Raw genomic sequence first — 14,063 nt, forward strand, 5'->3', positions numbered from 1 at the left:
AATAGGAGCGGGGACAAGGTGCAACGCTGTCTTATCAGACACCCACACAGAAAGTAGCGAGACACACAGCTCTTTCACTCTGTGTATTTCAGCTTTGAATGGGTGGACAGATATTCCCACAGCACCGCCCACAGGAAAGCTCAGGCAACATGATCATAAAACACAAAATAACAGTCCCCTCGAGTATTTATTCTGGACCGTAGCTCTGTTGCAATCTCCTTTCAAGCACCTTGGCATTGCAATGTGATTCATGGCTAGTTGGAACACCATCCTGTTCCCTTAAGTTTAATAACTTAACTTTAAAACACTAATTTAAGGACCACAGACTTGTTATGAAAGAGACAGTGGTAGCAGTTAAAGCTGATTTTAAACACATTTTCTTAAATATACACGTGTATGGTCACATTCACACTCATGCACGGGATTATCATTCATCTTTTCTCACTTGCTCTCACGTTTATTTATATACACAAGCCTGAGGCCGGTTCTCAGGAGCCTGAGAGTCGTCATTGAGGGTTTTATTTGCAGGGACGGGGCTGTTTTTCAGGCTGTTCAAGACTGAGAGGAGCTGATACCATCAGTGAAACCGCGGGTCTACATAATATAGCCTGTGCCCAAGCTTATCTACATCTGCTGTACCTGCTTCCATCCCGATTTCAACACATCAGTGCAGCAGTCAGCAATGACTTACCCATCAGATGGGAGTGTTAATGGCTGATTTTCCTACAGTTCACACCTCGCATGTCAAGGTTCAGCAATTTTTGAAACCGTAGACCATGTACCAAAAAACTGGACATGTGTGTGATTGTGCACGTGTAACTTACCTGCCTATATGGACATTTTCAAACTTTCCCACAGTCTGCAGTATGGTTGACCTGTTCAAACTTTAATGGGGAGTTCATGTACCATTGGGAGAAAATCATGTGGCTTGTAGTTGTTTCTGTACCAGAAAAGATAAAAACACAACTTAGCTGTCTAAGGTGTGCAAAGTACTTAAATTAAGTGACCGGAGCCTTGTTCAGATCAAAAATGTTGTTGAACATTCATCAGTTTACACCACAAAGTAAAATAGTTAATTAACACTGCTTACTGTGTAATCTCTCACCTTAGTTATTATGTTATATAAATAGCATTTTATGTTAGGCTAAGAGTCTACAGCCATGCTAGCTGCTCTGTGAGGCTGTACTTAGGCATAGCAGTGCTAAATGCTAACATGCTCACAATGACAATGAGAACTCCTATACAGGCTGACAGACACACAGCACTGATATCACCTTTTATAGTAGAAGTTGTAGCCTGATTTTGTGTTACTATAAAAAATAATGATTATTTCAGCTTTAGAAATTCCCATCTCCATTTCTTGTATAACCCCTTTACCCCTCCCTTCCTAGAGCAGACCTCGTTGGGAACTGTGATTTCGCTTCAGATGGAGGAGATGAAATATCTCTTCTCTCACGCAGTCCTTATCCTCACAGCTAACCATCAGCTGGGCTCAGAGGCCTCAGTCAAAATGGCTGACTGTTTGCTCCCGACTCAAAGTGCCATGATGAGGTTCAGCCCCTTCAGAGGGCCTCAACTGACCTCGTCTCAAAATATTTCAGAGAGAGGAAGCCCCTCTCTGACACTGTCTGAATTTAGAGGCTCTCTGTCAACACAGTTATCATCTACGTTCAACATATCTTATATTCAGTATATCTACATTACCCAAGTTTGTTTATAACCTACTGTACGTAGTTGACAGCATTACCATTCTTGGTAGAATCAATCCTTTTACTTACATTTGAAGAAGTGTTTTATATAATGTTTTTGGTCTTATTGTTGTGTGTCTCCCATTGTCAGCTGTTCTACCTGGGCTTTTTGATGTTCTACTCGTATGTGGTCCTGGTGAAAATGCCTGAATGGCCGTCTCCTCAAGAGTGGGTGGTCATCCTCTACATATTCAGCTCTGCCATTGAGAAAATTCGCGAGGTATTGTAGTCCTTTTTAAATTCACAAAGACTGCAAATGAATTATTCTCCTCATTATTTCACGTTTCTTCTTCTTCTCTCCTCCGTCTCTTTTCCCCCCCAGATGTTTATGTCTGAAGCAGGCAAAATAAGCCAGAAGATAAAGGTGTGGTTCAGTGACTATTTCAATGTGTCCGACTTTCTGGCCATTGTGACCTTCTTTATCGGCTTTGGCCTGAGGTTGGGTGGAGGTGGGGCCTTCGTCCCTGGGAGGACGGTGTATTGTCTCAATATCATCTTCTGGTATGTGCGACTCCTGGATATCCTGGCTGTCAACCAGCAAGCTGGACCGTACGTCATGATGATTGCTAAAATGGTGAGTTCTTTTATAGCTGGAATACACATTTGAATGAACACAATTGACTTGTAGGAGTGGAACTTTCTTGGTGACACTGAAGGCCAGATTTACATGCATTGTGCTTGTAGTCTGTATGTGAGTAATCTTGTGTGAGGAGTCTGTTTTTACCAATTGTACAGTCAGTACTGTGACTGCTTTCTAGGAACGTTCAGCGAGAGACATGCAGAGGGAAAGCCAAACTGTGCCACCAGGCTTGTGCGCCTATAAGATGTCTGAAACAAGACACAGAGGCATGAGGCGATACAATGAAACAGGAATAATATTTAAATAATAATAAATTATATTATTCACAAATACACTACTTTCGCATAACAGTAAGAAATAATATTAAAATGTTTAATAGTTACTATTGTATGGTACATTACACAGTGACAGTATTACAGACAACTTAAAATGACTGGTTTCATTTGTTTTGTAACTTTTTATGGTCTGAACATACTGTGAGAGAGTTGTTGCTGTGTGTTTGTGCGTTCACACATTGCTCATATTAAAATCATGTTTTTTTTTTATCAATTTGAACATTCACATTTAAACAGCATTAATCATCTACATGATGTTACCAGGTATTGTAACCTACCACATTATCCTGAGCAGCCCCATCCGTTTTAGAACAGACTTTTCACCAGTTGTACTATTCTCATTTACTGTGTTCCATGTCGTAGTTTTAACAAAGTATTTATATACCCTTTGAGTGATAGCCTACCTTCAACAGAATATTGGATGAAATGATGTTAAGATCATGTGGAAAAATTGGCTGATTTAATGTCGTTAAGTATACTTATTTGCTTTCTTGCCAAATTGGGCTAAATGTGAAGCTAGAACCAGCAGGCGATTAGCTTAGCTAAGACTGGAAGCAGGAGAAACAGCTAGCTTTTGTACAACTCTGAAAAGATTTGCTCACCAGAACCTCTGAAGCAGCACCTCTGCTTTTCAGTCTTTCTATTAATCTAAGACAACGGGCTGCTAGCTGTAGCTTTATATTTAGTGTACAGATATTAGAGTGGTATCAATCTTCTTATCCAAATCTCAGCAACAAAGCAAATAAGCGTATTTCCCACAATATTGAACTCCTCCTTTTGAGTGAAACTAGATTTTATTAGAACATAATTAAGTTTCCATCATGTTCATCTTCATAGCTGTTAAGTAGTCTTAAACCCTTCAGCATGTATGTGTCTGCCCTGGGGATTTAAATACAGACAATATTTACCCAAGATTTTTTACCCAGCAGCTACATTCAATAGTTGCTTTGAAACAGGCAACACCGGGCAAAATCAAAGAATATAACATTGCCTTGTTTCTATATTGCCCTTATTTAACAAGATGTTACTTTTAAAGTGTTTTTTTTTCTAGGCAAAAGTAATAAAATTGGATCCCCAGAGTGGACGTGTGTGTACTAAAGAAACTCTCTGGAATGTACTTTATTCATTAAAGTCGAATATTATTTTAAGTATGTTTCATATATTTCATAACGTTTCATTCATTATGTGTGACGTTTCTTTCAGGTGGCCAACATGTTCTATATTGTGGTAATAATGGCTATAGTCCTGCTGAGCTATGGCGTACCCAGGAAAGCCATTCTGTACCCTGAAGAGGAGCCCAGCTGGACGCTGGCCAAAGATGTGGTCTTCCAGCCGTACTGGATGATGTATGGGGAAGTGTATGCTTATGAAATCGATGGTAAGGACGATGAGGATGGTAGGGGAGATTACGAGGGTAAGAACAGTTTTATTCAAAGCTTCTCACCACAGCATGATAGCTGATTGTCACTCAAAACAAGCACTGGAAATCAAGCCCACGATGGCCTAATCATCCCCCTCCCCCCTCACAGCTTCTGTCACTCAACTATGAGTTGGGCGCATTTGAAGCTTAGGTGGAACAAAACACCTGGCTGTGCTCTGTATTATCTCATCCCAAGGTTTCACACACTGTTGAAATTTATCACATGGTTTATCACTGTTATTATGACCTTGTCGTAGAAAGGGAGGAAGTGATGAATAGTGATATGAAAAGAAAAAAGAAAAGAACAATGAGGTTTACATCATTACAGCTATGTATCAGTTAATGTATAGGGACGATGCTAACAACAGTGCAGTTCAGATCTTTGTTTCCACAGTTTAAACATCACAGTGAATACATAAGATAGAAATCTAAACAGGATTTTATATTAAAACAATTAATATTTTAATGCAATTTCAAGGAAGTATTGTCCTTCTCTTATGTCTTAGTATGTAGCCATACGTGGTAGAGTCAGATTAGGACCCACACACAACAGCATAAGAACAAGACCTGGATGTGTTAAGCACATATATATTTAGTATATTTGGAAGTTGTGTGTGTGTGCGTGCATATGCTAAAAGGCTCCTCCTCTTCACAGTGTGTGCCAATAACACTGAACCATCAGTAAAGCCCCTGTGTGCGGCAGGAGTGTGGCTGACTCCTCTCCTACAAGCAGTCTACCTCTTTGTACAGTATATACTAATGGTCAATCTCCTCATCGCCTTCTTCAAGTAAGTGCACAATCCAGCTGTGTTGTCCAGAATAAAACTCATGAGCCTCACCATGGCTCAGCTCTGGATTACGTGTTAAAACGTAAAATATTGCTGGCGTTCTCCGCATCAGTCATCCTCAATGTCATTTCTGCGTCTCTCTTTTCCAGCAATGTGTATCTGCAAGTGAAGTCCATTTCTAATCTGGTGTGGAAGTACCAGCGCTACCACTTCATTATGGCCTACCATGAGAAGCCTGTCCTCCCACCCCCCTTCATCCTCCTCTGCCATATCTACTCCCTCTTCTGTATGTGTCGAAAGAGGAAGAAGGAGAATACCTACGGACCAAGTACGACCACACTACTGTTGTTTTCATGTCTCCTACATGTAAATTATTAAAAAGGGGATGATGCATGATGCCATTCATGTATATTTTTCAAGAACAAACATCAGAGATCAGGGATTTAAATGTTTTACGTTTACAAAACAGAACTATTTAACAAGGTGTTGCTGCTTAACTGGACATTAATGAAATCACCAACAGTAACAAGTCTCCGCTTTCTTTCTTTCTTCCAGAACTGTTTCTCACAGAGGAAGACCAAAAGAAGCTTCATGATTTTGAGGAGCAGTGTGTGGAGACATACTTTCATGAAAAGGATGATCAGTTTCACTCGGGCAGTGAGGAGCGCATACGTCTTACCTCAGAAAGGTGGGACTGGTATCATCCTACTTAAAGGTGCCCTGTGGAGTTTTCTTGTAAATAAACAAAAGCTATGTTTACTGTCAGTTTTGCTCACCAAAATGCATTGTCTGTATCCCTGAGGTCTAACAAACGTGTCGAATGCATTTCCTTCTTCACAAAACATTTGCAAAGTCAATTTTAAAAGTATTTTACATCCATGTTTGACATCAGTTTTTGCCAACTAGCAGTCTTTGTCCTCGCTGCGTTTCCTGGCGCATTACTGCCACCTGTTGATCAGAGGATTAGTATGAAACATCATAGTTGCACGTGCATGAGACAAACAAAATGGGGGCCCACTCATAAAAAAACTGCTCCATAGTGCTACTAGAAGTCGAAATCTCCACAGGATATCTTCAAAGGCACAGAAATTAAGACATTAACATGTTAACAACAGTAGATAACACAAGCTGACCTGTGGGTAACTGAAGCTACTGTCTGTCATTTCCAGGGTTGAGACCATGTGTATGCAGCTGAGGGAGGTTGGAAACAAGGTCAACTTTATAAAACGCTCTTTGCACACACTGGACTCGCAAATCGGCCACCTGCAGGACCTCTCAGCTCTGACTGTGGACACTCTAAAGACCCTCACTGCTCAGAGGGCGTCGGAGGCCAGCAAGGTCCACAATCAGATCACCCGAGAGCTCAGCCTCTCTAAGAACGTGGTCCCAAGCATCGCCCCTGTAGCAACAGACACTGGCCCCCACTCCAAATCGTCTGTGATAGGCAAACGCAGCGTGGGGGCCTACTTCGGTTCCTCCTTTCCCCAGGCAGGAGCCAACATTGCAGATTCTCTTTTTGGGATTGGTGTAGGAGGAGGGGCTGGGATGGAAAGTATCCGGAGAGTGGGGCCCAGCCCTGGAGCAGGACTGGGGCTGGACCCCAGCCTGAACCCAGCATTGAGTCCAGAGAGGAGGGGGTTGTTTGGGCTCGGGCACCTTGCTGCAGAGGCTGGCTCCTCAGGCAGTGCCGGCTCCAGTGCCTTTGTCCAAAGTGCTGTGGCCATTTCCCCTCCGGAGCTGCGTCTCCGAGGCCACTCTCTCACCCAGAGTAAGCTGACCCGTCCACTAGAGCCGGGCCTTTCTGACTCCCCATCCAGCCTGCCCAATGTGCCCTCCCCCGGGGCTCTGTTCCACATCAGCAGCACCCCTTCCCAGCCCAGTGGCTCCAGCCACCCAGAACTCGCCCTCGCTGGCCTTTACCAGCAGCCCCTCCCGCCAGACAGCACCACAGTAGAGTTTGGGGCGTTTGTGGGTAAGTATGAGACTGAGGATGAATCTGGTGTTGACGAGAACATAAAAGAGGAGAGTGAAGACTGTGTGTGTGTGTATCCTACTGTCGTCATTGTCTCTAAGACTTCGGGCTCTGCTCGGTCTGCCTGCTTGCCTGCTTGCACTGCAAAGCCTGAGAACACAGAGAGGTTAGGAAGGGGGGAGGGAGAGAGGGAGGTGAGGAGGGGATACGTGAACGAGGCGTTCTGCGACGACGAGGGCAGCTCAGGCTCTCTGAGTAGACAGAGTACAGACACTGAAGTCCCACTGGCTCCTGAGGCTGAATCATCATTGGGTGAAGCCCATGGAAATGGCAGCCTGCCAGGTTGTGCTCATGCCCCTGCTGTAGTGCCCAGGAGACCCCACAGACGAAGGAGCAGGGAATGGAATATGTCAGAGCCACCTGCACCTCCAGCGTCCCACTATGAGGGTCAAAGTGGGTCAGAAGTCCCACTTGAGAAGAGGAACACGGCAAGAGAGCCAAACACGACGAGAGGTTTGAGTTTCAGTCCGAGGGCTGCGTCTGCCGGGTGCTCGGGCCTGTCCATCTCCAGATCAGGATCCTTTCCTTTCTCTGCTCTTCCTGGACCTCTTGTCTGACTTGTTTATTCTCTATTTCTCGGTGGTTCTGAGGTTTTCACGTACGATGTGACTGGAGCATGAGTGATTGGTTGATTGGTTGAGGTTTTCAGCACTAACTGTGAGTGATTTTAAGGATTTGTTTGGCAGGTGGAGGTGAGGGGAGGAGTTTCTCATAAGAATCAAATGTTTGAACTGTGTAATTCTCCATTGTGGTGATGGCCATGTCACCAGATCGGGCAATGCATTTGCTTGTCTTGTTCTGTATGCTACACTGCGATTTCCCATCGGGAGTAGTAAACAAATCTCTGTCAGAGAGTTCTAGCAAATAATTCTTTATGATTGTTTTGGTGGGATATTGTTACATGAGGCAAACACAAATTACTAGGGAAAAGAGCAAAGAATTTTGTTTGATTTATTTTAATAATGTGACAGACCGACAGGGCAGTTTAAATTTCCCTAATGTGGACTGACAATATTGTCTTGGTTTCAGGACATAAAGACAGTTTGGACCTCCAGCACTCAACACCCAAAGAGACCTCAAGCAGACAGCAAAGCCCGGCCACACAGACCAGATCTCAGGTGTGTGTATATATATGTTTGTTTGGTGCATGGATGGTATATAGTATTTTTTTTCTCAGAAGAGCTGGTAGTGTGGACCTTTTTCCTTTTTTTGACATCCAAAATATTTTTTTAAGTGTGTTTATTCAAAGTGACTGAACATCAGTAAGCTACAAATTTTCACATAAAGGCAAATATGACAGCAACACAAACGCTTGTTTTCAACATCTGACAAGTAGGGTTTCCTCCATGAAATTCATCTTGATGCCAACTCTATTTGCTAAAACGTGTGTCCAACTGGTGAAAATCAAACCAACTTCAGCCTGGTGTCTGACCTGCTATGACACAGTGAGTTTGTTTCTCATGCATCAGCAACTGTGACTGATTGGGCTGTCAGTCTCCCACCTTGCAAGGTTTCTTTTTCCCCACGTTGTGACATGCTGCTCTGATTGATAACTCTGAACCAACGATGTTGATCACTCCATCACCTGTTGAGCTGAATCAGTCACATGCATCTAATCTCGTAATTAATGTAGGTGTTAGATGGAGGTTAAAATCACCTCACTCATTAAATACGTGGCGTTATTATGTGATGTGGCGCCACTGCTCGTTTTCGCTGACGTTTAATAAGCCGTATTTAAAAATGTGATCATTTCTTGTAACCTTAGCGGAGACGCTCTTTATTTCAGAGGAGGTGAAGTTTTGTGTGTTTATATTAGTGTGGCAACTTTACAATCTTGTCTGTTTCAGCCATACTTTATGATTTAGCCTGATAAGATTAAACTTGGTGGTGAAATTCACCATCAATCAATGATTCACAATAATAATGTTAACCTGTCTGTTTTTGTGGCCACAGGCTCAGCCTGAAGGTCACGGTCACATCAGAGCAGTCAACTCCTACGCTGGCTTCACAGAGTTTGACAGAAAACCGGCTTTTCTCCATCCTGACTCCAGTAAGCTCACAAAAATATCACAAATAATACTAAGAAAATAAAAAAATATATCTGTGATCATTTCAATTCACTGCAGCCCTAAAACCAGCAGGTGCTTTGTGTTATTCTTACATTTCCCTGATAACACATTACGGTTGGTAATTGTTCATTGTGTTTCTGTAGCTCTGACAAAGAAGGACAGGAGCAGAGTGTCAGCTGAAGACATCCTCATCCACGAGGACCCCAGGGCTGCAGTACTGGTAAGAAGTGTGTCTGTGTGTAGCAAAAACACAATTCTGTATAGTTACTTGTTAACTTTATTAATGCGGATCACTGTCATGGTTTAACGACTTCTCGTTTCTCCACCAGGAAAGAGTTCAGGTCAAATCGGCCCAAGCCAGCAGCCTGTAAGTGTCTTACCGCTGGCGAACAACATGTAAACACTCACACACGGATACACAGACCACAAACCCACTTCCTCTTAACTTCATAAGGAATCGTAGAGACACAAGTGAAAGTCAGACCAGTTTGTCTGAGTTAAGTTGATTTTCATGTTTGTTTTTCTCTTATTTAAAGCCAGCACACACTGATTCACACCACTATGTGTAAATGTATTACTCAAGCTCCACAAAAGTGTAGATTCATGAAACAGACTGGTATGCATATAATCTGTTTTGTTAAACTAATGTCTTTCTGTTGTCTCTCTGTCAGACGAGCCCCTGGGGAAGACACTCTAAATGGTAAGATGTGTAATTTCACTGTATGTCTTTTTATTTTCTTAGTATGAAACTTTAGGTTTTATAAAGAGTACGGTCTAGACCTGCTCTATATGTAAAGTGTAAAGTGCTATATAAGTAAAATTGAATTGAATTGAATTGAATGGGTCCTCCATCTGCATGATTCAGTCGGGTCCGGCTCGTTCTGTCTGGATCAACTGGTCCAGCAGCATTTACACGGACGCTGTTGTGACATTTGACCTTTTCCCTTTCTTTGCATCCAGTGCGTGCTTGTGTGTGATAAAACCTGTACTGTGACAGGCATCACCAAGAACATGGGGGAGGGGGGGGATCTCTCATAAATACAATTTGTCCAGTAGGTTTTTTAATGTTTTGCTTGAAAATTGTGTTGATTTGAGAGTGATTCACTTTGCTTTAGCAACATCACTGTGTTAACAGAAGACACTCACAGAAAATCAGAAAGGAGAACGTGTCATGGCACTTTCACAATATTATAGACTTTTAAGAGGTTTATTCCAGAAGGAAAGCTTGATGAAATATCTGGAGTATTGAGGGATTATCACAACTTTATCAAAAATATTTAAAAGCCTATACTTGCAGACTTTAGATGATGGTCTTTCAGTTGAAATAGAAGCTGTATTGCAAGAATGTGAACTCTGCTGTACATTACTTAATACTTCATGTATGTTTACTCATGTTTCTGGATGAAAGCTTCACTCTGCTTTTTGTTCTTCTGTGGTTAAAGCCGCAGTTTCTCTCTACACACCTCGGCACACCCACCTCGGAGCCAGAAAGGACTGTGAGTAACTCACACTGACTGACCAAACAGCACAACTGACTCAGAGCCATTTATCATCAAACGACTAGTCCATCAATCAGTTAGTCAATCAAGAGACAATTAATCATTTTAATAATTGATTAATTGTTTCAGTCATTTTTTTCCAAGCAAAAATGACAAACATCCGCTAGTTCCAACTTCTCCCACGTGAGGATTTCTGTTTTATCACTGTAAATTGAGTATCTTTGGTTTTGGATTGTTGGCTGGACAAAACAAGACATTTGAATATGTCATCTTAAGCTCTGAGAAATTGTGAGGGTAACTTTTCACTGTTTCTTTGGCAATTCATAAAGTAATCAAGAAAATAATAGGCAGATGAATCGATAATGAAAATAGTCACTAGTTTTGGCCTCACTCACAATATTTTCTTGACCGAAAGTAAACAGATGATAATAAGAGATGGGCTCCATTAAAATGATATTTGCAGAGATAACAATGATCTATTTTACATGAGTGTCGGATAGATGTTGGTTTTATTAAATAACCAAGAATGTAGATGAAGATCAAATTCATATACTGTATATATCTTCAGACTTTGAATTCCAGAGGGAGTAACAAACTTTATCCAGCTCACAAATACAAATCCATAAGCAGAATTTTGTGCTATGTTTACCTAGCAACAGAAATTACTTTACAGGAAGTAAAGCTGTTGCATTGAGCTTGAGCTGTTTCTGTGCTTCTGTTGTTGTGTAGTAGTACAGAGACATCTACTGGTGGATGCTGGAACAGCTCAGGGTATTTTTTGTTGAATTAATGTGCCCAAATGATTGTCCAGCACTGGCATGTTCATTAAATAACATCAACTAATTCCTTTTGGAAAATTTTGCATAAAGATTAACATTTCTCTTTTTTTCTCTTTGTAGCTATTGGCTCCCCTTTCAAGCCCATGGAAAGCTATCAGTACTCAGGTGAGACTCATGGAGAACAAGTTGTGTTATTTTAGTTTCCAGAATCAATGGTTGTAGGGTTTTTTTCAATATATTTTATAATATTGAAATATTTAGAGTGCTGTCTGTAGGCGAAATTTATCGTTTTCACTGAGGCAAAAGAGCAAAGAATAATCCCACAAAGTAGTTTAACCTCCCTTCATTCTTCTCCTGCAGTTGTGTTAACCTGTACTTACCCCCCTTTGTAGCTGTGGAGCGCAACAACTTGATGAGGCTGTCCCAGAGTATCCCCTTCACCCCTGTGCCCCCTAGAGGTAAGTCTGGTTCTCTGTGAGTTGTCTGACATGTCGGGTACGGTGAAAACGCCAAAGATGGTTCTGAGAAACAACAGCAGGCAGTTAGAGAATGGGGAAGTATGGGGCCAGATAAGAAGTGTGGTTCCTACATTGTTTTTGCCCTCTCACGCCTGCAGCTGTTTGCTTCACACTCACACCCAAGCTATTGATGAGCAAAGTATATAGGTGCTGTCTCTTCTGCTTTGTTTGTATTATAATTGTTTTGAAGAGGAACTGCAGATTTGAATGATTTTGGATGTTACAGTTTTGAGTGGCAGTCATGTTGTTGTCACAGAAAACAAGAGGATAAATTAGCTTTGGCTAAGGCTCTTGCCAGCTAGCCTTAACTAGCTGGAGTGCAGTCACTGTAGTTTGGTAAAACAGATGCAAAAAGTCTGGTCTTAATTCTGACAAAACATGTAGTTATTGCATTTTGGCTTTGTAGGGCAGCACAGACAATATACAAAAACACAGAAATGACAACTAACTGATCAAAGTAAATACTGGGACAATTCCTGTAAGAGGCTTTTGCCATCGGCAGACCTTCCTTCAACAGGGGTTTGTCGTAATCAGCTGTCAACCCTGGTATTTATTGTTTCCTGACACCTCTAGTGTACCTGCTCCTGAAGACGGTTCGAAAGTAAATCCGAAAGTGTGAAACAGGAACAAAGCCAAACTCTGCTCTTAATCAGTCTGTAAGGCTGAATTTCATGTCCCTCGCTGACGCACCCAGTGAAAACTATGTCTCTGTGCCAATTGTACACTGGGCAGGTAATAAAAATCGGCTTGTTCCCTGCGTCCCTGACAGGGGCTATCTCGTAACTGCATTCCTCCTTCATTCTCTCTGCACTCACATTTCCTGTCTGTCATTCTCTGCTGTAAAAAAATGCAAAAATGCCCCAAAAATAACCAAAAGAAAGTCAAATACCTAGCATGCCAAATAGACCCATGATAAAAAAGTTACTAGAGTTATTACTAGGTTATTAAAGCTACTATATATTTGAAGGTTAATGAGTGTTAATGTTGCTGTGAAATGAAGCCAGCAATTTTACATTTGATTCAAGAAACATCAAAGCAACGCTGTGTTTATCTCTGTGTGTGTGTGTGTGTGTGTGTGTGTGTGTGTGTGTGTGTGTGTGTGTGTGTGTGTGTGTCCCTTCAGGGGAGCCGGTGACTGTGTACCGTCTGGAGGAGAGCTCCCCCAACACTATCAACAACAGCATGTCTTCCTGGGCCCAGCGGGGCCTCTGTGCCAAAATAGAGTTTCTCAGCAAGGAGGAGATGGGTGGAGGACTCAGGCGGGCCCTCAAGGTGCTCTGCACTTGGTCAGAGTACGACATCCTGAAACCAGGACATCTGTATATAGTCAAATCCTTCCTACCTGAGGTGGTCCAAACCTGGCAGAGCATCTACAAGGAGGACACTGTGCTGCACCTTTGTCTCAGGGTAGGGAGCACCGACACACCCGCTGTACACTCAGCCAGCTCTAAGATTTTACACATATTCCTCACACTGTTGGGCTGGGCTTCTCAGAACCTGTCCCCTGTTATACTTACCGTATGAGCTCATCCTGCCAGTGCTCAGTAGATTTAGTTAGACATTGTTTGCAGCATGTGGTTTGAACTCTAGCTTTTTGAAAGTGCAGCACACATCTGTTCAAAACGTAATGTGTCAAATAATCAGCGCCTGACTTGCTAGGATGACAAGTTGTCACCTCTCCTCAAAAAGCGCAGAAGTCCTTTCTTTTTGTCATGAAGATATAGAACAGTACTTGCCATAACACATAAACCTTTATCTGATATTTCTTGTTAACAAACCTCACTCCTACACCAACGTATGTCCATTGTATTATCAAAGTAGGTACGACACTAATGTGAGTGCTGAGGTATGAAATCTATATTAAATGGCGTCCCACTGTGTCATTCCAGGAAATTCAACAACAACGAGCTGCTCAAAAGCTGACATTTGCCTTCAACCAAATCAGGCCGAAGACCATTCCTTATTCACCGAGGTGAGCAGGCCTGCAGGAGGGTTGGCAGAACACAGACACAGAAATCCCATTCTCACACACATATTTTAAAATGGCTTTATTTTGATTTTCATTGTGGTTTGGCAAAGGCCAGATCAGCATTTTGCTTAGTCATTTCAAGCAGGCTGTCCAACAGGTGATTTATACATCACCACAAACCCGCCCTTCACCTAGCAGCTCTCACTGCGTTGCCATTGTTTTTGTGCTAAGCTAACTGACAGCTGGCAGCAGCCTTATAGTGGACAGACATGAAAGTGTTATCGATATTTTCATCTAACAAGAAAGCAAACAAGCTTATTTCCCAA

The 14,063-nt window shown here is 42.2% G+C and overlaps 1 protein-coding gene across 1 annotated transcript in view; it reads left to right on the forward strand.

The window, feature by feature from the left end:
- Positions 1-14,063, forward strand: part of trpm7 (transient receptor potential cation channel, subfamily M, member 7) — a 31,032-nt gene that overhangs the window by 14,522 nt on the left and 2,447 nt on the right. Inside the window, exons 20-37 of the mRNA XM_070904450.1 lie at positions 1,840-1,968; positions 2,071-2,322; positions 3,867-4,077; positions 4,739-4,871; positions 5,021-5,199; positions 5,427-5,559; positions 6,041-7,356; positions 7,933-8,021; positions 8,857-8,953; positions 9,116-9,192; positions 9,302-9,339; positions 9,644-9,672; positions 10,415-10,468; positions 11,201-11,242; positions 11,371-11,415; positions 11,643-11,708; positions 12,892-13,175; positions 13,658-13,740. Coding sequence (XP_070760551.1) covers positions 1,840-1,968; positions 2,071-2,322; positions 3,867-4,077; positions 4,739-4,871; positions 5,021-5,199; positions 5,427-5,559; positions 6,041-7,356; positions 7,933-8,021; positions 8,857-8,953; positions 9,116-9,192; positions 9,302-9,339; positions 9,644-9,672; positions 10,415-10,468; positions 11,201-11,242; positions 11,371-11,415; positions 11,643-11,708; positions 12,892-13,175; positions 13,658-13,740 — 3,257 coding nt within the window. The remainder of the gene's footprint in view (positions 1-1,839; positions 1,969-2,070; positions 2,323-3,866; positions 4,078-4,738; positions 4,872-5,020; positions 5,200-5,426; positions 5,560-6,040; positions 7,357-7,932; positions 8,022-8,856; positions 8,954-9,115; positions 9,193-9,301; positions 9,340-9,643; positions 9,673-10,414; positions 10,469-11,200; positions 11,243-11,370; positions 11,416-11,642; positions 11,709-12,891; positions 13,176-13,657; positions 13,741-14,063) is intronic.

Source organism: Enoplosus armatus, chromosome 1 (genome assembly GCF_043641665.1).
Source record: "Enoplosus armatus isolate fEnoArm2 chromosome 1, fEnoArm2.hap1, whole genome shotgun sequence".
Taxonomy (NCBI): Eukaryota; Metazoa; Chordata; class Actinopteri; order Centrarchiformes; family Enoplosidae; genus Enoplosus; species Enoplosus armatus.